At 39.9% G+C, this 25,803-nt stretch overlaps 1 protein-coding gene across 1 annotated transcript; it reads right to left on the reverse strand.

The window, feature by feature from the left end:
- Positions 1-116: 116 nt before the first annotated feature.
- Positions 117-25,279, reverse strand: LOC146972261 (uncharacterized). The gene is made up of 28 exons (XM_085802549.1): positions 25,042-25,279; positions 24,486-24,778; positions 23,630-23,898; positions 23,391-23,442; positions 22,810-23,098; positions 22,679-22,722; positions 21,951-22,227; positions 21,517-21,564; positions 20,866-20,900; positions 20,347-20,635; positions 20,029-20,072; positions 19,180-19,465; positions 18,859-18,902; positions 18,227-18,512; positions 17,719-17,747; positions 17,274-17,559; positions 17,144-17,187; positions 16,979-17,052; positions 16,509-16,723; positions 16,161-16,414; positions 15,382-15,510; positions 14,752-14,884; positions 4,425-4,454; positions 3,998-4,057; positions 2,427-2,456; positions 1,590-1,621; positions 1,106-1,376; positions 117-631 (listed from the first exon to the last, which is right to left on the reverse strand). The coding sequence occupies exons 1-27, from the start codon at positions 25,079-25,081 to the stop codon at positions 1,113-1,115; spliced, it is 3,876 nt and encodes a 1,291-aa protein (XP_085658675.1). The 5' UTR covers positions 25,082-25,279; the 3' UTR covers positions 117-631; positions 1,106-1,112.
- Positions 25,280-25,803: the final 524 nt, after the last annotated feature.

Here is a 25,803-nt window from a genome sequence, read left to right on the forward strand (position 1 = left end):
GGACATACATGTTCTATATTCAAATCCAGATTGATAAGGAAACTACCTGTTTCCACCATAGACTGTACCAGAAAGACTAGTTTGTGGAAACAGTAAGTTTCCTTCTCCACCTGAAAACTTCACACAACACAGCTCCAAGACAAGATTTCAACATTTTTATAATTCAAATGTAAAATACAATGTAGGTTTTAATGTTGCAAAGATTTGCGCATAAAGAATAGAAAAAGTGAACCTGTGTTTGACACTTTTGTGCTCACACTGTGCAACAGTTCATATTAGTAACAAAGCAAAAGTCACACAATTATTGTTGTGGCCAGGCACTTTTTTTAACATGGTGAATTCAATTTTATGTTTCTTAAACATTTGGTTTTAAATTAATTATTCCAACATAATTATACATGTTAACTAATTGCTTAGTTTCTTGACTGACATGAGTAAATAAAATGGAGTAAAAATGATCATCTTACGTAAACACACAACCTGCTCTACACCTGAGCTGCAGCTGCCCCCATGTGAGGTTGATTTTCAGCTAATAGCTGTTGGATATACACTGTGTTGTGGTCTGTCTGAAGTCTCTGTAGAGATGTGTCACTTCCTGGATCAGTGGACGCTGTTCATGAGTGGTGATCTTCTGAAGAGTATGGACATGACAAAACATCAGATCCTAATAAATATTTATCAATGTTTAATGACCATGTTTACTATGTTTATATAGTTGTTGGATAGGGTTATGGTTAGGTTCAGGGAGTTAAAGTTTGGGGATGGGGGTGGGCAGTTATGTATATGTTAAGATAGATGATTGTGATAATTGCTGCTATAGAGAAGTGGAAAAAGGAATGAAGAAGACATGAAGTGTTTTATTTGTGGCTGGACCAGACATGGAAATTAATAGACAGTTCAGTTCTTCGGTCTTAATGAATGTGGGGGAAATACACACACGCTCTTTGTGCCAGATCAGTGCACGTCTGATTAATCGTCTAAATTATTATCGGTCTCAGATGATCAGACAGATTCATCACAGGCCTGAGGGTGTGCTGTGATGATGAGTATCTTCTGTATGTTTTTGTCTTGTTTGTTTGTTTGTTTGTATGGTTTCATGGTGTACCTGTGGATCACGAGCTGGTCTCTGACAACAACTCCACCAGATCATTCCTGTTTATCTTCTTGTAGATGCTCTTGGTCACCTCCACAGACTGCTGGTTGTGGGTCTGTACTATCAGATCCACCACGTCTAACATGTCTGAGTTTTCCAGTTGGCTTTTTGGGATGTCACTTTCCTCCAGGTGCCATTTGAATGTTTTGAACTCTTCCTCTTTCAAACGCACCAGTGTGTGCAAAAGCCTCTCTCGAACCTTTGATTGACCGCTGATTGTTGCCTGGTGAATTCAATGAAAGAAAATAAAGAGATGCAAATGCAGTTTTAATGTTACAACTGAACAGCTCTCCCAGATGCATAATAACTGGTATGTGAGACCCAATATAACCATAAGATTGGTTTGCATCATAATTTTAAATAATGAATCATTTCCGGCATCCCATTAAAATGAAAGCTGCATTGTATCAGGTCAAACCGATGTAACATTACTCACTTTCTGGATCAGTTCAGGCAGGCATTCATCCACTGAGAAGAACAGACAATGTAACTGATGAGTGAATTAATGTCTGACCAAAAAATATAATCTCTGTTCAGACTTACAAAACAATCATAAACCCACACATGAAACACAAATAAATCTCTCATCTGTCATTGTGATTAAAAAAAAGACCCGCGGCCGGATCGTGTATAAGTGCAGGGCAGTTTTGTCGGGGCCGGGGTGTGATCACCTTTCTGGTGGCTCAAGAGTCTTTTCCTAGTTACATAACATCCCTATTCCCTAGTCAATCCTAAATATCAGTATCAGCTGTAATGAACCAGATCAAATTCAGCTCATGGCTTCTGGTGTCATTTTTCTCAGCATTGTAGGCTACATACAAGTAAGTGAGTTTGAAAATGATTTGAGCAAACCTGTGAAAGTGTCTCTAGCTGCCACGGACCATGGCTTCCATGTATTAAAAGGACACATGATGCTGACTGTAGGTCACGTTGGCTGTGAAATTATTATTTTTGCAGTGTACCTACCTTGTTGTGCAGCTATAACACATGACATGATAATTGCGTGATAAATGCTTTGTTCTATTAATAGACTCCATAATGAAAACAGAACTACTGCAGATGACTTCAAGAATACTACAGCAAGTAGCAGCCCTCGTTCAACTGTTTGAAATGTGTGACTAAACAAAAGACATGGACACTCAATAGTCCCAGTGATGTCTGATATCCTCTTAGGCTGCAACCACAGACATCACCCAACATGACAGACATTACAAGTGAATTTCTTCTACCTAAAAAAACCCCACAGCATTCCTTCTCATTAGGTTTTTCTTACCTTTTAAATTACCAGAGCTCTGGTAGTCATCTGAAACAGAGTGTAGAACAAAACAAATTATGGATAGTTATGGATTTAACACTGTACATATACGGTATATTTCTTAAATAATTTGCACAAAACTGTAAGGATGACTTTTTATTTTCACCTTGCTTTTCTTTTTTTTTACTTCTGCTGCTGTAACAAGTAAATTTCCATTAAGTGGGATCAATAAAAGTCTTAGAAAATAGAAATTAGTTAAAACTTTAAAGGGACAACGAGGAGTTTCTATTTGGTTATAAAAAAGTCTCACATTAATGTGGATGAATCTCCGCTACCCGTCTTGTTAATGGCTCCATTTTCGATAAATATATTGTTTTGTCTCTATCGTTAATTTGTTATTTTAATTAATGGTGGAAATGTTGGGTGAGCCGACCAGTGTTTCCTTATTTTCGGTTTCGCGGATGCTGCCCCGCGGGTCATGATAACAACGCCGCTGAATCGCCGATTATGGTGGGAACTACAATGGTATGTGATCGTCTTCGAACCTCCGACTTTCATTCTTGATGAATGAAAACATTCTTGGCAAGACGTCCGTCTTGCGCCGGTCCAAGAATTTCACCGTGCGCGCGGAGGCTCATGGTAAATGTAGTGTGAAAACTTTGCTTTCCAAAACTCCTTGTTGTCCCTTTAAAAGACCTGTTTGGTTTATTTCTTTGTGAAAAAGACCTCATGAGCCAAACAGAAGAGAGGACACCATGTGGGACAAGGCCAGTGAGCGAGGGACACACACGATCCACGGTCACAACTGGACAGGACAGAGAAACTAGCTGCATCTTTCCCTGAGGGCTACGGGGGCAGATTAATGAACGTGCTCTTGCCTGTAGTAAAGTCTCACTGACTGAACTTCTGAGGGCAGCCACTGAAAATGAAACCATCTTTGCTTAAAGCAGAAGTAAGTGATATATTTGTGTTAATATAAGTCTTAAATAGTTATATCTTCCGACAGCAATCACCTACATAGAGTGTTTGGACCGAAACACGGGTCTGTCAGTCACTCTGCTCTGCTCTGAGTCGAGGAGAAAACATTTATCGTATCCTACAGTTTTTATCCAATGAGGAGAGAGAACGGCATGCAGGGCTGTGTGTGCAGCCAAGGGAGGCCGTGAATGTGGTGACGTAGGGACGAGGACTGTTATGGTGCGTTCAAGGAAACTCGTATTTTTCCGACCGTGAAGTCATACCAGTTTGATCTGGTACGAGTTCACCGGTCGGAAGTTACGAGTGGCCGTTATAGTGACTTTCACCAGTAAAACAGGTCGGAAAAACACGAGTGGGTTGCCTGGAACGCTACAAAGTCGTAAGTTGTGACTTGAAGCTGTAATTTACGATTTCAAAAGCCTGCCTGGAACGCAGCATTAGCGAAAACGACCGGACCACTTACTTCTGCTTTAACACATGGTAAAGGTATCAATATTCCCATCAAATTGCAGGTGAAAAAAAGCTAATGTATCATTGTCAATGTCCAATCATGAAGGAAATGAGACATTAGTAAGATTTTGTTGAAGACATTTATTGAGTGAACCTCATACCTGAGCATCCACCTTCTGCCACTGCATCTCCACCAGCTTCTCCAGGTGAGGGTCCTGCAGCTGGAACAAATTGATGGAAAGTGTTAAATAGTGGCTTGTTCTCTGCTGTTCTACCAAACACACAACAAGCACATCAATTTATTTCACGGTCTTTCAGGTTAGTAAATGTACTCTTTGTCATGGTTTGTCCTTAGTTGCAGTTTTATTTTGAAGTTCAGTGTCCTGTCTTCCTGTGGTCTCCTCCTGTGATTACATAATTGATTCCCCCACCTGTGCCTTTTTTCTATCCTACAATTGTCTGTTTAGACTGCAACCAGAGACATCATATATCTTCTACCTAAAAAACACCACAGCAGGTGAGAGGGTGGATTTCAACTGAGGTCTAAGGTGAAATTCTTCTCAATGCTCATTATGTTCAGTTTCTTACCTTCTAAATTACCAGAGCTTGGATAGTCATCTGAAACAGAGTGTAGAACAAAACAATGGATGATTGATCGGTACTAAGGAACTGTAATCACATCAAAAGGTCCAATAACAATGCATTTCAGTAAAATAAAATTAGAATGATAGATAAAGGGCTTTCTCACTGTATTTCAACCCTTTTTGATTAATGTAACGCTGCAGCTGGCAGCAGAGAGGCACTTCTCTTCATGGGCCACGGGCAATCGCACCGGGCACTGGTCCCAACAGCTATGAAATAGCTACTGTTATTGTGTGGATTTTTGGTTATTGTGTGGATTTTTTCCTAGTTATTATTAGGGCCACGGGCAATCGCACCGGGCACTGGTCCCAGGACAGGGACAAATTATATATTTGCAGGACAAATTATATATCAAAATGTGCGGTTTGATTGGGATCGGTATGCTATTACTTTTCTCAACAGTTTACAAATTTTTCGCGACGTAAGTCGCGAAAAACTGCTCAAAATTTTGCATTGAAGTCAATGGGACGGGCGAAAAAAAAAGAGCGAAAAAGACCAATCATTGGAGTTTAACAAACGTCTACTGTCACACACAGGTAACTTCATGTGATTACACACACACACACACACACACAGTTAACCTAATGTGGTTACAGCTCCTCCATATCAGTGCTTATAGAAAGATGATCATGTGTCTGTCTGATCAGCTCTGTCTTGACCTTAAGATCGTGGGTTTGATTCCCATGTTGACAGAGATGGCAAAACCGGCAGTAGCCCCGAGGCCCATTCAAAATTTCCCCAGAGGAAATTTTCTAGTTTTAATTAGAATACACCAGGTAGATGTGTGCACCAATAAAAACGCAGGTGGAGTGAAGTTGTGACTCCAGCGCCACAACTGATGTCAGTACGTATACTTGGACATGTATGGGTTTCTGGCTGCCCATTTATTATCATTTAGAACACGGCTCTCTTGAATACTCGATTCTGATTGGTCAATCACCAATATTCTGCGGTGTTTATTTCTCGATAGACCACCGCTGAGCGGACCGTTGCTAGGGACTCCATAGCAACGGCCGACTCTGCATGTCCGGTCACGGCGGCTGTTTTGCTGAGCCTCCTCCCGTTCGTGCATTTGAAGCCTTTGATAATCAATCAGTGGATCGATGGATTACCATACACGTTACGTGTATTGTGTGTAGTCGTATCTGTCATAAACAAGAGATTATGGGGTGCGTTTGTGTCGCGGAGCTACAGAGAGGAGAGGAGCTGTGACACGGTCAGAGGTTCTGATGCAAGTTTACTTTTCAGCCACGATGTGGAAATAACTTAGGAGCCTCCACTCTCCCTGTAACAGGTTACAAGTCGTTTATCTAACATCACTATTAGTCCGAAGCTATTTAATGACGGTAAAAATGAAACATAAAGTAAATATCCTGCATAGTTTCTCTTTTCTGTGCTGCGCTGGTCAGAGCGGCGTCCCGAGCAACGGTCTAATTTTACATGAATAAAATCTCTTTTTATCATTATTTTGTGTTACATTATTGAATGATTTAGTTGTAGGCCGTGTTCTAAGCGGGATAATGTATAGTTGGTCGGTTGTTCTGGAGAAATAAACCCCTTCATGTTGTATGAAACCCCTCCGCTTCGCGTCGGGGTTCCATACAACCTGTCGGGGTTTATTTCTCCAGAACAACCTCCGAACTATACTGATTCGGCGACGTCACCGGAAATCGAACGGCCGCCATTACTGCGGTGACAACTCACAGGCTGTATTCGAAACCGCATACTATACTGCTAGTACGTACTGATTTGGCCAAAATGTAGTATGTAGTATGCAGTATGCGAACAAAAGCAAAATCTGCAGTATGCGAAAAGTTCCCGGATGTCGTACTGATTCGGAAAATATCTCCAGTATGCATCTGACCAGTCTACATCGCCTACTGTATCCCACAATGCAATGCTCCCCTGACGTCCTAACGTAACCAGAGCGTAACCAAAGACGGTAGTGTAGCCGTGTACCGTAACTACAGTTTAATAAAATAAAACTTAATGCAGACTGATCGGTTCATTGTAAAATATTTATTTATTTTTTGTAAATGTGGTGATTTCTGTACATAACGTTAGGCTCCAGAGCCCCGAGGCAGCGCTGCTTACACACAAGAAGCTTCACTTTACATTCAAACAAACTAATGCTACTGCCACAATTGAGATTTCATCAATGAGACCGACATTTATCTCCTGAAAATAATTTAACCAGCCGGTGGTAAACCTTTAAAAACCTACGGGTAAGTTAATTAGCGACCGTTTTCTCCTCCGGAATGACGTCGTAGTGCTGGCCGGCCGAGCACGTCAGGAGCCGGGCTGCTGCCTCTGTGATGTCCCGGTCGCTGCGGAGCTTCACTTCTCCGAAAAACATCGGAGCAAACTTTTAAACAGCCGTCATTTGGATAAACTGGCCGTATATTTGGGGTCTTAACAGTTACTTTCTCGCATGAAAAAATATTAAAACTTAATAAAGTTACATAATTACAGCGCTAGAGCGAGAAACAAAACAGCTTTTAGCCTGTTTACAGCTACTGCTACCGGTTGCCGTGAAATGCATTCTGGGAAACTCGTATACTGCATACTGCGATGATAACAGCGTCGGTCTGCTCAAGTAGCATACTGAATCCCACATTCAGTATGCAGTATACAGTACATATAACGCAGTATGTAGTAGGCAGTACGGTAGTATGCGGTTTCGAAAATAGCCACAGTCAGGCAGCTGTTGGCTCTGTGCGCGAAGCGGGCATTTGAATGCAAGTGGACCTTTTCTCTTCCCTTTCTCTTCTGCGAACATGTCCAGGAAGGATGGGAGGACATGTGCCGTCCTCGACTGCTCTAATATCAGCAAAACACAGCCCCTTATAGGCCGGGAGCCAGGTCCACCCCTCAGGATGTTTTTTGCTACCTTTTTTTCACTATTATTTCTTGTTATCCCATACATTGGGCCATCACAAGTTGATAACCTCCACCCCCAGCAAGGATCCGTTTGGCCCCAGGGGCCAAAAAACCCCCTTTTTGGGAAAAGCTTCTGGCGAAATGATGTAATGGCATATATTAGGGTACTGCAACTGCATACATGGTCAGATAACTCTGAAATTGTGCATGGTGTATCCTGACACATAGGGGAAACTATCAGAATAATATTCTGGGGCTTACTGCCTTCCTATTTTCAAATATCATCCTCAGTTTATCCCAAAAGACAAAAAAATGTGTTTCCGCCTGACAAATTGTCATCAAATGTGATCACTTTTAAGCATTTATTATACATATCACTGCCTAAGATGGATATGAAAAACTTCCCATATTTGTAAGCTTCAATTTAAGCCCAAGATGACCTTTCTATCTAGAAGATTACACCTGCTATGACCAAAGTCTTCCAGTGTCCTACCTCAAAATCAGAGAAAACGGAACTTTCAGCATTAGCATTCCAAATGGGATTAAGCATGATTTCTTGTACATAAACTGTATCTTAAACAAGATTGGAGGCTTTAGTTATAGGCTACTACTATACTATCTGAAGTTAATTACATGAAAAGTGAATAATGTTACACCCCCAGGTGGACCAGGGTATCAGGGTACAATATAAAAATAAATGCTAACCGATTTACACACACCAACACACTTACCAACCGACACACTTTAACCAACCAACTAGTCTATGGGCCAGACCAGATTTTGGTACCACTCAGAGTGGCAAAATCTAGTAACATTTTTTGAAAAGGTACATGTCCATATAGATGATATTTTGGTATGATAACCCATCCTAAGTGGTAGCTTTATGACAGTTATCAGCTCATAAAGTTATCAACCCCCTGCAATAAATAGGCCTCTAAACGCAGGGGGAATATCTTGTTTTGTGCTCATTTTCAGACCTTTACTCATATGTTATGAGGGCATGTTTGGTAGAATTTTAAAGTGTACAATCCCAGCTTTCATTAAGACCTAGTTTTGGGCCTATCTATAAAAAATATAAAGGTCACATGGTCAAAGGTCAATCTATCTCAACAACTATTTTTCCACTATTTTCGCCTAAACTGTAGTCTTTTTTATAGCACTGTGAAATGTAAGAACAGCACTGACACAAATAACAAAAACTGAAATACTCACAGGACTGTAACAATTCAGGAAATGTATAATCTTCCCATAATTTCCTACTATGAGGGATGATTATGGGTCTTAAAGTGGAACACGGGCCCAGGCGAGAATTGTCAATAAATGCTTATTCCTCTGTATTTCTCAAAGAGTTTTAAAGTTTTCTATATATCTTTGCCCTAATTATCACCATCATCATGATTATAGTCCAGAGTTAAGGCAGTTTATTCATCCTCCTCCATCCTCTGATTTGTGCATGTTTGCAGTTTGCACATTTTTATGCACTCTTTTTACATCTTTACCCTAATCATCATCATCATCAGTCCAAAATATGTGGCTTTGTAGGTTTGAGCATCCTAGCTCTTTAAATAATAATTGATAAATTAGTTATAAATAGCCTTTCTAGACATATATCTGTTTTCAATACATATTGGGATTGCCTTGATCAGATACAGTATGATGTAATTTATTTGCTTAGCTAACTTTGTTCATACTTTCTAGGTGGCTCAATTAACCTTATAGTGGGACGACATAGCTTGACAATTGTTCATTTTGTGATAAAAGCATCAAATTTGGTGATATGATTGCTGAATATATGTTTGATGAATGTGGATATTGGGCCACTGCAAATTTTAATTCTGATGACTGTGGCAGCCATTTTTAAGAATTACCGCCAGTGGTTACTGGCATGGAATGCTCTGCCCACCCTACAGCTGCTGTTTCATCTTTTCAGCACCACAAATATAAGACATGTTAACTTGAGAAAAGCCTTATTACAATGTAACAGAATAGAATATAAACTCTCTATAACTCTTTCTTGGCTCTCACATTCTCCTTCATAGTCTGTGGCCTCCTCTTTTTATTGGGGTTTTCAATTAATAACATATAGCTATGCAGTACGCACAGTACAAAAACAAGACCAAAGTTTCTGACACAAGCATGTCTAAATATAAACAACTCAAAAAAATTTTTTAAATGTTATTTCAGTCAATCATTTCACATACAGCTGGTGTTGTATTTTATATTAATATTTTAAATTATATTTAATATTGGGATGACAGTGGCTAAGGAGGTAGAGTGGGTCGTCCAATAACCAGAGGTTCGAATCCCGCCCCATCCCACCCGCTGTCGTAACGTAGATATCTTATCCACCTTGCCTCGTGTGATGTGTATGAATGTTTGGTGGTGGTCAGGGGGGCTGTTTGGTGCACATTGGCAGCCACACATCTGTCAGTCTGCCCCAGGACAGCTGTGGCTACAATTGTAGCTTACCACCACCGTTACTGTGTAAAAGTGCTTTGAGCGCTTCAAAGACTTTGATAAGGGTCTTAGAGGTGGACAGGTCGGTGCAGTTGCAGATGGATTTGGGGAGAGAGTTCCAGAGGGAGGGGGCAGCGGCCCTGTTGCTTGGTCATGGGGGGTAGTACAGGATGTTGGCATCGAAGGAGTGGAGGCAGCGGTTAGGAGGGTGGGGGTCGAGGAGGTCAGTGAGGTAGGAGGAAGTCAGGTTATGGAGTGCTTTAAATGTGAGAAGAAGGATTTTAAACTGTATACGGTAAGAAACAGGATGCCAGTGAAGGTTTTGGAGGACGGGGGTGATGTGGTCATGGGGACAAGTATGAGTGAGCAGGTAGGCAGCAGAATTCTGGATATACTGGAGTTTATTGAGGGTTCTGGATGAGAGGCCATAAAAGATGCTGTTGCAGTAATCAAGTCTGGTGGTGACGAAGGCGTATAAAGGTTTCAGCAGCAGAGAGGGTTAGGACGAAGGGAGGGACGAAATCAGGCAATGTTTTTTAAGTGAAAGAAGGCAGTCTGGACTATCTGGGTGATGTAACGATCATTGGAGAGGGTGCTGTCAAAGGAAATTCCAACGGGATGTGAGAGGAAGGGAGTTAGGGAGATGTTGTCAATGGAAAGGGTGAAGTTGTCCGTGGATTTTGTGAGAGATTTGGGATCAATGAAGAATATCTGATTTGTCATAGTTAAGTTTCAGAAAGTTGTGTTGCATCCATGATTTAATATTGTTGAGGCAGGAGATGAGAGTGGTGTGGCTGGTAGTGATGGATTTTGTAAAGCTGGATGTAAATGGCAAATGGACGATGACGATGGATGATGTTAGTACAGGATGAAGAGGAGGGGACCAAGCCCTGAACTCTGGGGGACACCTTGGGACAGGGGGACAGTGGAGGAGCAGATATGACTGAATTCAAGAGAGTGCGGTTCCAGTGATGTTTAGGGTGGAGGAAAGACAGGAGAGGAGGATGGAGTGACTGATGGTGTCGAATGCTGCGGTGAGGTCGAGAAGGATGAGGATGGTGAGGTGGTCGGAGTCTGAGGCGAGGAGGATGTCATTGGTGATTTAAGAGCTGCCTGTATGTTAGGGTTAGGGTTAGTCTATGGAATTGAAATGGTTCAAATAGGTTGTTAGCTGAGATGGGCTTTCAGTTGTGCATAAATGACATGTTCAAGTATTTTAGAGAAAAATGGAAGGTTTGAAATTGACGTTGATGTTGGGACTGAGGCCAGGTTTCTTCAAGATGGGGGTGACAACAGCTTCATTGAAGGAGGGACAAAGCCCGAGGTGAGGGAGGTGTTGATAATTGAAGTGATGAGAGGAGCAATGATGGGGAGACAGAAGCTAGATGGAATGGGATCAAGCACGCAGGTTGAGGTTTTCATTTCTTTAAGAAGAGTTGGGATGTCAGGATGAGTGGGTAGCGCCCCCCAAAAATGCCAAAATCCCCTGCAATATCCTCCTGTGGGTATTCACTCTTGTACTGAGCTCAAAGTGTTGCCATGTGTGTGTCAGTCACAGGTATGACTGGTCTAGACCTCAACCCAATTGAACTCTTGTGGGATCAGCTTGGGAGTTGCTGTACATGCTACAGTGACCAACACAACCACACTGGTTGACTTTCAACAACTCCTGGTTGATAGATAGATAGTTAGATAGATACTGCATATAAGCACCTTGTAACTTTGTTTTGAAAGGTGCTCTACAAATAAAATTATTATTATATACTGTAGATATATACTTTACTGTCCCCTGGGGGTAAATTTGGCCTTGACTCAGCAACATCAGACCCTTCAACCACATACAAAGACCTGTAGGCTTCCAGACTTCTCCTGCCTCACCCAGGGGCGGGTCTGCCATGGTGGCATGGAGGGGCACCTGCCCCCCCCCTAAAACCTGATTGGCCACCCTGTGTGCCCCCCCAATGGTCAATGACTTGTGGTCAATCACTGTGAAAAGCTCTTAACCACTCCTATGTTCAGTGTACAGAACTACTATATAAGCACTAACTTCTGATTATGGGCCGGATCTACTAAAGGTTTGTGTGTATAAAAACATGTTTGTGCATGCAAACTTGATTGTACATGCAAACACATGCTGAAGCTGATCTACTAACCGGGCGCACCGAGGATTGCATCTCTCAAACGGTCAAAATTGCACGTGCAATCCATTTACCGTGTTTGCCTTAATGAATATGGCGTTCCTGCCAGAACGTGCAAAATATTGGGAGGAGTAGATGCAGAAATACGCAAACATGCACAAATCAGAGGATGGAGGAGGATGAATAAATTGCCTTAACTCTGGACTATAATCATGATGATGGTGATAATTAGGGCAAAGATATATAGAAAACTTTAAAACTCTTTGAGAAATACAGAGGAATAAGCATTTATTGACAATTCTCGCCTGGGCCCGTGTTCCACTTTAAGACCCATAATCATCCCTCATAGTAGGAAATTATGGGAAGATTATACATTTCCTGAATTGTTACAGTCCTGTGAGTATTTCAGTTTTTGTTATTTGTGTCAGTGCTGTTCTTACATTTCACAGTGCTATAAAAAAGACTACAGTTTAGGCGAAAATAGTGGAAAAATAGTTGTTGAGATAGATTGACCTTTGACCATGTGTGACCTTTATATTTTTTATAGATAGGCCCAAAACTAGGTCTTAATGAAAGCTGGGATTGTACACTTTAAAATTCTACCAAACATGCCCTCATAACATATGAGTAAAGGTCTGAAAATGAGCACAAAACAAGATATGCCCCCTGCGTTTAGAGGCCTATTTATTGCAGGGGGTTGATAACTTTATGAGCTGATAACTGTCATAAAGCTACCACTTAGGATGGGTTATCATACCAAAATATCATCTATGGACATGTACCTTTTCAAAAAATGTTACTAGATTTTGCCACTCTGAGTGGTACCAAAATCTGGTCTGGCCCATAGACTAGTTGGTTGGTTAAAGTGTGTCGGTTGGTAAGTGTGTTGGTGTGTGTAAATCGGTTAGCATTTATTTTTATATTGTACCCTGATACCCTGGTCCACCTGGGGGTGTAACATTATTCACTTTTCATGTAATTAACTTCAGATAGTATAGTAGTAGCCTATAACTAAAGCCTCCAATCTTGTTTAAGATACAGTTTATGTACAAGAAATCATGCTTAATCCCATTTGGAATGCTAATGCTGAAAGTTCCGTTTTCTCTGATTTTGAGGTAGGACACTGGAAGACTTTGGTCATAGCAGGTGTAATCTTCTAGATAGAAAGGTCATCTTGGGCTTAAATTGAAGCTTACAAATATGGGAAGTTTTTCATATCCATCTTAGGCAGTGATATGTATAATAAATGCTTAAAAGTGATTACATTTGATGACAATTTGTCAGGCGGAAACACATTTTTTTGTCTTTTGGGATAAACTGAGGATGATATTTGAAAATAGGAAGGCAGTAAGCCCCAGAATATTATTCTGATAGTTTCCCCTATGTGTCAGGATACACCATGCACAATTTCAGAGTTATCTGACCATGTATGCAGTTGCAGTACCCTAATATATGCCATTACATCATTTCGCCAGAAGCTTTTCCCAAAAAGGGGGTTTTTTGGCCCCTGGGGCCAAACGGATCCTTGCTGGGGGTGGAGGTTATCAACTTGTGATGGCCCAATGTATGGGATAACAAGAAATAATAGTGAAAAAAAGGTAGCAAAAAACATCCTGAGGGGTGGACCTGGCTCCCGGCCTATTACTTCAGGAGGAGTGTCCGTGTTTAGACCGTAACGTTACGTACAGTGAGCAGCAGCAGCAGCAGCAGCAGCAGCAGCAGCCGCCAGCGATGCAGTCACAGCTGACCTGTACAACCTGGCTACCCTCCCTTCTCACCGTTACCTTCACATCGTGTGGACAGTCTGTGAATGTCTCACTGATCCCTTCAATATGATGTGATCATGGTCGTCTAAAAGCCGGTGTAAAATATGTCCGAGCCATCCGGAGCTCAGGTAATTTTGACCATAAATCAGAGACCTGTAATTGACGTTTTTTCTGATCATCGGAGGCCAGCTGGTCAATAAAATATTCTTGAATATCTAAAACAAAGCAAAAGTTGTTGTTGTTTTTATAATCTTATTCATGTAGCCTGTCCACATGATTAAATATCCCGCTGCTGGCTTGCTAACGTCAGCACGCATAACGTACCGGTATGTTATATCGTTTATGATACAGTCTCTTATCTCCCTGTTACTCTAATCTTTCCTGCTAATCGCTCAAACAAATGATTAATTACTAAATGAATATTGGTATTCATGTAAGATACCTTAATCAGTTACTGGGGGGCACTAAACATCACAAATGCAGCCTATTTATGATGCTGTCATAGAGAATCAGTTTACTATGACTGACACATGTCACCGCAGCAATGGCGCCGCCGCAAGATGGCGGCATACACAAAACGTTCTCCGAATTCGTCTATACAGATGCAGGTCCTGAGAGTCAGAACGGAACTGGGCAAAAAGGCTTTTAAATTTTCTGCCCCGTCTACCTGGACCAATGTGCAGAAGGACTTGAAATTGACACATCTTGTAACTTTGGGGGAATTCAAGTCAATTATAAAAGACAGGGAACTGAGCTCAATCGGATCTTGTGATTGCATTGTGTAATCATGTAATCCCACTGTCTTGGCCAGGTCACTCTTGGAAAAGAGGTTTTAAATCTCAATGAGTTTTTACCTGGTTAAATAAAGGATATTGATTGATTGATTGATTGATTGATTGATTGATTGATTGATTGATTGATTGATTGATTGAATTCAATGACGTGGCAAGTAAATACATAAACACATTTGTTACAAGACAAAAATAAAAAAAATACATGTGGTGCAGCTAATATTATTTAACAGCCACTGACCTTTTTGTAGTTCACATCTCCACACTTGTTCATTTGTAGAAAACTGCGAGAGTGTAAGGTAGAAGTCTCTGTCTGGATTCTTAATAAACACTTCAAAGAAATTTGGACTGCTCTCATGTCTCAAGGTCAGTTCCTGTGTAAAAACATCACACCATAAAAGAGTTAGAAGGAGAAGTTCAACAATGCAAAACAAAAGGACACCAAATACACAATGTATCTTTGTATGCGAGTGTCTATCACTGCACTATGATCGTTATTTTACACTATTTTATATTGTCATATTTTTGGTGTACAATACATCACTATTAGATCCATAGGAGGTCATACAGTTATTCTGCTACGATGACTCACTCTGTACCTCATGAACCAATCTAACCAGGATCACAAAACAAAGGCACATATGCCCATGTTATAACTACATATGGCACTGACAGATTCATATAGTGCAGCCATATTCGTTTCATTTCTACAGCAGTTATTGTTCTTGTTGACATTTACATGTTTCTATGGTCGGATGTTTATGTGGCCACATTGCTCCTTCAGCACTGGGTTATGGTTCCTTTGACATCTGAACCACAGTTCACCATGTTCATGTATTCATTGACTGCTGACACGCAGGGCAAACTGTACCTCTGGATGAATTTTTGCTGTTTTAATGTCTGCTGTGAGAGTGAAACCCTGCTTCATCTTCAGAGACTTGTCAGGGTCTGACTTTCTGATTATTTCATATCGGTAGGAGATTTCCTTTTGGTCCACTGTCTGTAAAAAACACAGCATAAAGAGAAACTGCTTCAGTCATTTGGGTTTTTCGGGACATTCATGAAGAAGCAATATAAGTTTTTACAGGACAGTATTATGGTTTCAATTGGAGAAAAAAAACTGACATTTAAAAAAAAGTCATGCTATGAGAATAAAATTTTAGAAAAGGCCACAATATGTTGAAAACATTTTAACCATGTTTAATTACACTCATGCAGAAGTGATTATGAGGAAAGAGGTTGGAGAAGCCACATATGAGATGAGAGTCATATTGATTTATGTTATAATTATTTCATCATTGAAGAAATGTTATATTATAATGTTCCCAAAGGAACCTGTCTAGTAGCATTAAAGGACCTTACAGTGAACTAAACATGTTTAATGTTCTTCTATGTAATTTCTAATATCAACATAAACTTTTGAAATTATTCCGAGTTACTGCTGAAATATCTCTGTTGTATTTTTATAACACATTTACATACATCTTACTTTTAATTGATCATAGAGTATCTGTTGTGCTGAATCAATATTATTATGGTCTGTCAGTCTGTGTTTTTCTTTCAAATGCTAAAGACATTGTTGTGTCACACTGGCACTTTAAGGACTTTGCTGTCATTGATCTTAAAAAGTAAAGTAAAATATTCAGTAACCTTTTGTAGAGCAGGATCTTTTGGGATCACGTAGACATGCAGCTTCAGGGCTGGTAACCTGGGTTTATAGTATATTAATATGTGACATCTAGTTTTCACAGGAAGGCCGGCTTTCACCAGGACGGCTCTTGGAGAAAAAACTGGTTCAGCCAACTTGACATGGGACGGTGTGACCTCAGATACTTTTTCCACAACATCTCCACACTCATCTATGTGCAGAACTGCAAAGTTGTCTTTTACTGTTGGGTCGTCATCTGCACAAAACACAAACACACACAGTGAGGAGGAACCGACTGCAGCAGAGTTGTTGTTCTCTTGTGCAGTGAGAGATGTACAAAGTCCACTGACCTATGCAGATCCAGTGTGGCAGGTAGACTTCATCCAACCTCCCAGCATCCACTGTGATGTTCATCAGAGGTCCTGCAGGCATGTACTGCCTGCTCTCCATCCTCTCCATGTGGTCCTCCCAAGAGTTAAACTGGTACTGGAGGCTGACCTTCTCCTTACAGACCCAGCGTAAAGCAGAGACACTGCACTCAAAGCGTCCTGCCTCAGACTGTAGACTAAATCAGACCAAACAGGTCAGTTTGTGTTTGTGCATCAAACTCTATATTAGAGACACAGTGAGAATAATCTGCCTGGACTTTATTCAGAGTCAAATGTAACATTGTCAGTTTACTTGTCCTGTTGATTTGCTAGAAGCAGTAACAGCACTGAGAGAGATTCTAGTTTTCCTCCTGTGAAAACATCCCATGAACCAAGCTGAACTTCTTCCTACTGCTCCAGTTGCTGAGCTGCAGTTTTTAACTTGTTTTTACCTGTAAGTTGAAGCCTCATCTGCTTCTGTACTGTTCACCTCAGGTTCAACTTTAGTCCAGTCGCTGGATTCCTGCTGCAGAGGACAGTCAGAAAAGTCAGCTGTTGTCTAGATAAGAATGAATGATTGAAAATTAATTAATTAATTAATAAAAGAAAGAAATTACCGTAGTGCTTCCACAGCCCTCAACCTCCAAGCTCCTTGAATCTCCTTGTTAAAGCACAACAACATTTGAAATGATCATGATGCATAAAACAATTTGGGTCAGAGTTTGGTTTTCTTCTCACAGATTTTACCTGTGGATCCTGAGCTGGTCTCTGGCAGCATCAGCACCAGATCACTCCTGTTCATTTTCTTTAAAATCTCCCTGGTCACCTCCACAGACCGTTCACCGCACGTCTGCACCATCAGCTCCACTACATCAACTCTTTGTGCCGACGTCATTTGGTTTTTGTGTTTTATTAGAGGATCAATTGTTGTTTCACTCTGCTGCAGGACCGACTTGAATTCTCTGAACTCTTGATAATTTAAATCTTCTAATGTTGCCAGAAGTTTCTCCTTCACTGATGTCATGTTTAAATCCTGCTGGATTCAAAGTCATCAGGAGACATTTATGTATCTCATTCAGTGAATATATATATTATATGTATTAGTTATTTATAGCAGCCATGATGAGGATGAGTTTCACTGTGTAACTGTTCAGTTAAAGCTGTGTGGTGTGTCTCATGTGAAATTACTCACTTTCTGGAGCAGCGAAGTCAGATGTTTCTCTGAGGAGAAAGACATTTGTTTTTAATCAGAGAAACAAGTGTAACAACTGTCAATTTAGTTCCTTCTGAATAAAACACAACAGTGAGGATTAATTATCAAAGCAAATATTAATTTTATCAGTTCTAATTAATGAAACAATAATAATATTTGAAAATTGAACACGACATCATGGATGAAGTCTGAAGGAATCAATTCTAAAGAATTTTAAACAAATATTTGTAAAATGTTAATATAATAAACATTCTCGCAAACATGAGCTGATACAAGTCTATGGAAATATAATAATGAGATATTCATTTTCACAATATTTTGCTCCCCTCATTTGATTTTTTTCCATCAAAGAGGGTGAAAAAGGCTGAGTCTAATTCTCTCTTTGATTAAATTTGAACTGAAACACATTTACTTTTTGTTATAATGATGTGTCCCTGTATATCTAATTATTAACACAGACTTATATGTTATTTGTTTTCTGTCTCACCTTTGAGTTGTAAGCTGGACTCTGACAGACTCTGCAGCAGATCAGTCCTGTTCATGTCCGTCAACACCTCCCTGATCACCTCCATAGGCTGTTGACCAAACCTCTCTACCATCAGATCCACCATTTCTGCTCTGTCTGCTCCCATCAGTTCCCTCTGTGGGATTTGTGAAAGACCCCTCTGAAAGGACGTGAACTGCAGCAGCCACTTGAATTTGTTGAAATCCTCCAGAGTAAAACTTTTCAGTGTTTCCAAAAGAACATGTTTCACAGCATCTTTTGCTGCTACCTGAAAATGTAAAGAAAACATTTTGTGTAAGTTCTTGTCTGGGACAGTTACAGATTTCTTATTCATTTGTATTTCATTGTCGTCAGTGTTTTACACATGTGGTTGTTCAAAGGTTGTTTTTTTTGTGTGAAAGTTCACTCAGTGACAACCTTGGTGATATCTCTTGTAATGATCATGAATATCTTTGTTTCTTTACAAAAATAAGTACTTTTCTTTAGCAACATCAAAACAAACAATTGCTCTTTTCAACCTTTAATTCCTATGATTGATTAATACCACCTGTTCTAAACATACCATATTCTTGTTTCTACTGAAGGAAAACTGGAATCAGTAAAGTCAGACTCACTCTTTCAAACAGTGCAGTGCAATATTCATCACCACCACGTTTCTCTGAAGAGAAAAAACAATTTTTCAATATATGAATGAATGAATGACTTTTTATTATTGTGTCATGCATACTTCTGTATGCCCAGCCTGCATGGGCTTATAGACAGCAAGAAAACGGGACCAGAGCACATCACCAATGCATCAAAGAAATAAGAAAACAAACAGGGGTTTAAAACCATTATCCAGAAAAAAAGAAAAGGAAAACAATTTATTATATATATTTTTAGGACACGTGCATTTTATTAAATGAAACAGTTTTCTGTCTTCTGTTGCGTCTTACCTTCAGGCCCTGAGCTGGTCTCTGACAGCCTCTGAACCAGATCAGTCCTGTTTATCTTCATGAAAACCTTCTTGGTCACTTCCACAGACTGTTGGCTGTAGGTCTCCATTATCACATCCACTACATCTGCACTGTTGTCACTGCTGCTCAACATCCATGAGCTGACTGGAGTTCCCCATGGGGAGGGAATCAACTGCAGGACTTCCTTGAATCTCTGAAGCTCCTCAACACTCAAATCCTTCAGGTTTTCCAGAAGCAGATGTTTAACAGCTGCCACTGTAGCCACCTGGAAACATGAATATAATCATAGGACATTTAATCCACTTGGACAATTACAAATGTCCAAATTGTATCATTGTTTGTGTAGATGTATAAGATGTGTATCAGGTTTGAAACACATGGTATTGTTTATGGTTCTGGTTTATGGTTTATTTGTTCTGGTTCATTTTCACTTCCACATCATCTTCTCTGCTGCACATAAACAAGTGAAAATAAACAAGTGATATTAATGGATGAATCTTCTCTTTACTGTAAAAGTTAGAGAGAAACGTCTGCCTGCTGTTTCCTCATCTCATCCTCAGTGGTAAACGTGTCATGGATGTGTGTTGTGGGTGTCGGTGACCCTGTTTTTCTGTTAGATTTATCAGAATTTTTATTTTACTTGCTCTATAGCTGAGCCCTTTTTTACCTAAGTGCTGTATTTTTGTTGTATATGTATTGTTTTATGACTTATGAGTAAATCATAAGTCTGAGTTGTATCATAAGATAAAATCTTCATCATCATTTTCAACCTGCATCTATTGAATAAAACTTTGTTGTATGAAATCAAACAGATGTGACTTTACTCACTTTCTGGATCAGAGCAGAGCAGCGTTCATCTACAGAGAGTTTCTCTACAGTGAAGAGAAATAAATATGACACATTAGTGACTGACAACTGAACAGAAACAAGGCAGAGAGATCAACACTAAATTATTCTCAAATTTTCCCCCATTCTTCTTTACATATTTATGTAAGATGATGTCTCTCTCTTATTATTTATTCATGACATTTTACATTGGCCATAAAACACTATGACTTTTGTCCCATGTAATTTGACTTCTCCTCTACGTTGTAAACAGTATGTATAACATCATTTGTAATTTATATCATGTCTTTATTGTCTTACTTGTGGTTCCTACGCTTCTGTCAAACAGCCTCTGTACCAGATCAGTCCTCTTCATTTCCTCTAAAATCTTCTCAGTTCTCTCCACAGACTCTTCACCAACAGTCTGCACCATTAGAAACACTGTTTCCTGCAGGTCTGCCATCCTGAGCAGGATCCATGGGACATCTGAGTGACTTCTGTTATGGTGAATTTGTCTGAGGAAGACCTTCTTGAAGTCTCTGAGCTCTCCGTCATTGAAATCAGCCAGTGTTTGTAAAAGCAGCTCAATAATGGACACCAACTTTTCTTCCTGGGGAATCCAAAGGATAGAACAACAATTTTTTATTGACAGGTCAAAGACTCTGTACTTTAGTAACTGTATCTTTGAAATGCATGTGTACAGTATAGTATATACAGTAACCACTATTCCATTCCTTTTAGTACTTTTATCTTATTACATTGTGAAGAATTTATCATGTCTATTAATGCGAAATGAATAATTAACTAAAACCAGATATTAATTAATGTGAATGAACCCACTTTCTGGACCAGAGCAGAGCAGCGTTCATCTTTCTCTGAGGAAAAAGGAAACATGACAAGATTCAGGAATGATTGATTTCACATCAGACAAAGTCAGACTGTTTGATATCAACAGAAAATCTTACTTAATACCAACAGCATCAAATCACTGTTTCACCTGGATGTCAACATGATGACACATTTGCTGTTAAACTCTGTGTTAAAGGTTCATACTCTGAGATGTAAATGACAGTAACTGCAGGACTTTGAGGGACAGATTCAGTTCACCCTCTTTCAACATGATTCAGTTCAACTCATGACATCTGTGTCTTAATTTTTTATTAAAGCAGAAGTAAGCGGAATGTTTGTGTTAATATAAGTCTTAAATAGTTATATCTTCCGACAGCAATCACTTATATAGAGTGTTTGGTCTGAAACACGGGTCTGTCAGTCACTCTGCTCTGCTGTAAGCCGAGGAGAAAACTTTCCTTGTATCCTACAACCTTTATCCAATGAGGAGAGAGAACAGCATAAAGGGGCGGTCCTCTCTGTGTGTGCAGCCAAGGGATGCGCGTGAATGTGGTGACGTAGGGACGAGGGCGGGGACTGCTAACTCCATCGGCTGACAGGAAGTTAGCCAAAACGACCGGATCGCTTATTTAAGGTACCTACCTCCCTCTGTTGTTTTCACACCAGATACTTCAGTTGTTGATCCAGAAGCTGCAACACATATAACACCAATGGTAATCATATGAGTACTTAAAACGATCTCTCCCTCTCTCTCTCTCTCTCTCTCTCTCTGTCTGTCTGTGTGTATTGTAAAGGAAACACATTCCCATCCATCCATTGTCTTCTATACCATGTTTCTGTGCATGGTCAGGAAGCAGCAGGACCCAACCCCGGCTGACACAGGGCAAAGGCAGGGTACACTCTGATCAGGTCTATCTTTCAGGACTGACATCAAGAGCCAAACAATGCACACACACTCACATTTGCACATTACTGGTAATTTAGAGTTGGAAACACATTCCCTCCTACTTTCAAAAATTTTGTAGCCCCATATATTTATTCATTATAACATATTGATATTGTCAACTTAATCTCACCTTTGAGTCCCGAGCTGATCTCCAACAGCCTCTGCACCAGATCAGTCCTGTTCATTCTCTTTAAATTATCACTGGTCACCTCCACAGACTGAATGCCACACATCTCCACCATCGCATCCACCAGGTCTGCCCTCTCCAGTCGTCTCCAGGAGATGTACGGAAAACCCTTGTGGAAGCAAGTGAGCTGCAGGAACCACTTGAATCTCTCGAGATCCCCATCTTTCAAAAGAGTCAGTGTTTCCAAAACCACCTCTTCAACAGCCACCATTGTTGCCACCTGAAAGAAAATCAATAATAATAATAATACATTTTATTTGGAGGCGCCTTTCAGGTCACCCAAGGCCACCTTACAAAAAGAAATAGGCAAGCATGTCTTCAAGCAAACATTTTGTGTCTATACTCAGAAAAAGAGAGATTGATCTTTTTGCCTGCTCTTAGTCATTACATTACATTTACATACATTTAGTTACCGTATGTCTGTTAGAACAGAGGTTGATTAGTTTTTCCTTAAACCTTAATGTCACTCATGTGATTAATGTGTCTCTTTATAAATTATCTGTATTTTCATGCTGTAACTCTGTCCCTGTGCTGCCAAAAACTAAAGTTAGCCACCTCACTGATCTTACATTACATTATTTTCACAATTGATATTTTGATATTCAAATTGTAACACCGTTATTGAGAGATATCCAATCTTCACATGGACAGACAGATGTTGTGTTACTCACATTGTGGATCAATGCAGACAGATGTTCATCCCCTGGGTGTTTCTCTGAGGAGAAATTTAAAAAAGGAAATGAAAATCAAAACACATCATGTATCAGTTTTGTGACTGACACGAGTTTAGTCTTTGTCTTACTTGTGGGTCCTGAGCTTCTGTCAAACAGCTTCAGCACCAGATCCGTCCTGTTTATCTCCTTTAAAACTTTCTTGGCCATCTCCAAAGACCCTTGACCAGCAGTCAGCACCATTAAAAATATTGTGTCCTGCAGGTCTGCCATCATAAACAGACTCCATGGGATGTTTGAGTGAGGTCTGAGACACTGAACTTGACTCTGTAGGACCCGATTGAAGTTCCTGAGCTCCTTCACATCCAAATCAGCCAGTGTTTCTAAAAGCAGCTCAATATCAGACACCATCATTTCTACCTGGTAAATACAAAGGAATGGTTCAGGAGGCAAAAGTGAAATTCAACAAGACTCAAGATGTTTTTGTTCACATTTCACATCTCAGAAATGTGGATTACACCACCCAGATTAGCTTCTATTATCTTCAACCAAAACAAGTTCATAATTTTATATTTTATTGCATGGTTGGAGCTATGTCAAAACTGTCCTGCCAGGACTATGCTCACAGAAAACAGATGTTTTGTTTGTATGATTTTTTTTTTCATAATTAAATCTGCAGTGTGTAAAGTCAGATTGATGTGACATTACTTACTCTCTGCGTCAGTGCAGTCTGCTGTTTATGCAAATGGTGTTTGCCTGAAGAGATGAAAGAAATATCAAATAAAACCTACCCATAACTTATTTATCAACAGGCTTCATGAGAATTTACAAAACAAAATATGAAAATCAAAATGATAAAATCAAAAATAAAATAAAATGTAACATTCGTGGAAAAAATGCCCCAGTATTTTTATATTTTATTATTGCACTGCAGTTTGGTCTTTCTTTTTCCATGTTTCTGACTTCATTGCCTCACCTTTGGTTTGTGAGCTGACGTCTGAACTCTCTGTCAGATCGGTCCAGTGCATCTTCTTTAAAATCCATCTGGTCACATTTACACATCCTTGTTGATACTTCTTAACCATCAGCTCCACCAGTTCATGTGCTCTTGTTGACTGATGCATTGAGCTGAGTGTAAAACCTTTCTCAAGTTCAAGGAGAAATTTGAATTCAGCAAGTTCCTCAGGACTCAGTTTATTCAGTATTTCAGTGAGCTCTCTCTCCTGGAAAAATTAAAGGATGCATTATACAGTGTCTACAGGATATTAATGATGGACTGGAAATTACGAGATATCCTGGATATAACAGAAAACTAAGATCAGTGATAGAATGACTACTAGGATCTGGGGGTTTTAGTCACTGAGCACACACTGACAACATTTCAGCTACAAGCCTTTGTCAAGACTTGACAAAGAATAACTGTTCTGCACTTGGAGCGGTGTGTGCAGCATTTCTCTACTTTTTTCAATTATTCCATTGCCAGCACCTCTTTACTAACTTATCCAGGGTGACTCTCTTCCTTTTACACTGAGCAACAATATTTAAGCTAATGGTTTCATTGATCTGGCCACAAGCATGCATTTAAGACTTGAGCCTTCGAGGTTATCACATTTCAACAGAGCTGTCAAGGAAGCAGTTTGCCAAAGTGATGGAGAAAAATGTCTTCAAGATATGAATGATTCCCACCCCTCATTTTTTAATGATGATCTCTTTACATTTAATTTACGCCTTTGCTTATTCACTAAGTCTCGAAATAAAAGCCTTCATCATGTACAACTGTATACAAATAACTTACATGTTATAAAACTAAAGATTTACTCACTTTTGTAGTGTTCTCATGCTCCTGTATCCTCAGATGACCCATTAGACGTGGCTCATATGTTTCAAGGATGTTGAAGAAAATCTTTTTTCCTTCAATTCCACTGGACTGCAAAGGCCCAGATATGAGTGCTCGCATCTTCTGCACAGATCCACGGACTGACATGATTTCACCATAAGTTCTTTTGCTGATAACATCACATGAGAGAAGTGCTTTCAAAATTGGTGCAGTTTCAGTCACTCCACGGATCAGGTCATGTTGGTATTTGTCCACAAAGTGCCCTGAGGAAAAAGGGACACACACATGACAGGGGGCATTTTGTTTGGAAATAACAAGCATCAGGATTGATTTCATTAAAAAAGTGGAGCAAATGAAATTTAAAAAAAACAAAAACTGAATAGGCTACTTTTTTTTTTTTTTTTTTTTTTTACGATTTAAGATAAGTCTTTGGAAACTATCCTCCCCTGGTTCAGCTGGAAATTGGTCTCACTCTCTGTCTCTGATTTTACCTGTGATGAACGTAACAACTGTACACATATCCTACCTTCTGCTGAGGGGTTTTCCTCCGTGGTATTTTCTGCCATGGTGTTTGCTGCTGCTGAGGACCAAGAAGTTGTATCAAAAAGAAATTAAGTCCTTTTCACATAGCCTAAAACTCTTACCATTGACTTAGGATATTGCTGGTCAGAAAAAAGAGCCCACGTGCTGCTATTCAATATCGATAGCAACATCCGTTTCATCGTGGTTTTACTGTTTTGTTGCCAATTCAGTTTCATTTCCACCAAAAAAAAAAATGTAGCGACTCACTCGACCGACGCCTCTCTGACGTAACGTAGATGGTTGTCTCGCGCCTGCAGCTCAACAAGTTCAGTTGTCACGGAAGTGGGAAGTTTTGTCCAACTGTTTTACTTTACACCCTCAATTTCGATGTTTCCAACATACAACATTAGGTTTGTGCTGGTGGATGTAAATTCGCACGTAGCACGTGGCTTCAGTTTTAAACGTGGTCGTTATCATTAGTTGGACCTGTTGTAACATTCAATGTGCTGCTGGTGTTGGGACTGGACGTGAAAATACAACTCACCTCTCTCCCTCCTTTCTCTTTACAGTTTCAGTCGTTGTTTCACAACAACTTAACGTTTGAAGTCATGCTGCATTTCCACCGGAAGCTACTTAAGCGCCCTGAATCTAATGTTTGGATGTTCAGTTTAAAATGCATCCAAGTGTGTCAGGTTTCAAAACAACCAAAGATGCTCGAACAAGAAGATGACACATTGCAGGCACAGTCAGTCAACAGTGAACACTT

Source organism: Trachurus japonicus, chromosome 16 (genome assembly GCF_045865225.1).
Source record: "Trachurus japonicus isolate A0001 chromosome 16, Traja_1.0".
NCBI lineage: Eukaryota > Metazoa > Chordata > Actinopteri > Carangiformes > Carangidae > Trachurus > Trachurus japonicus.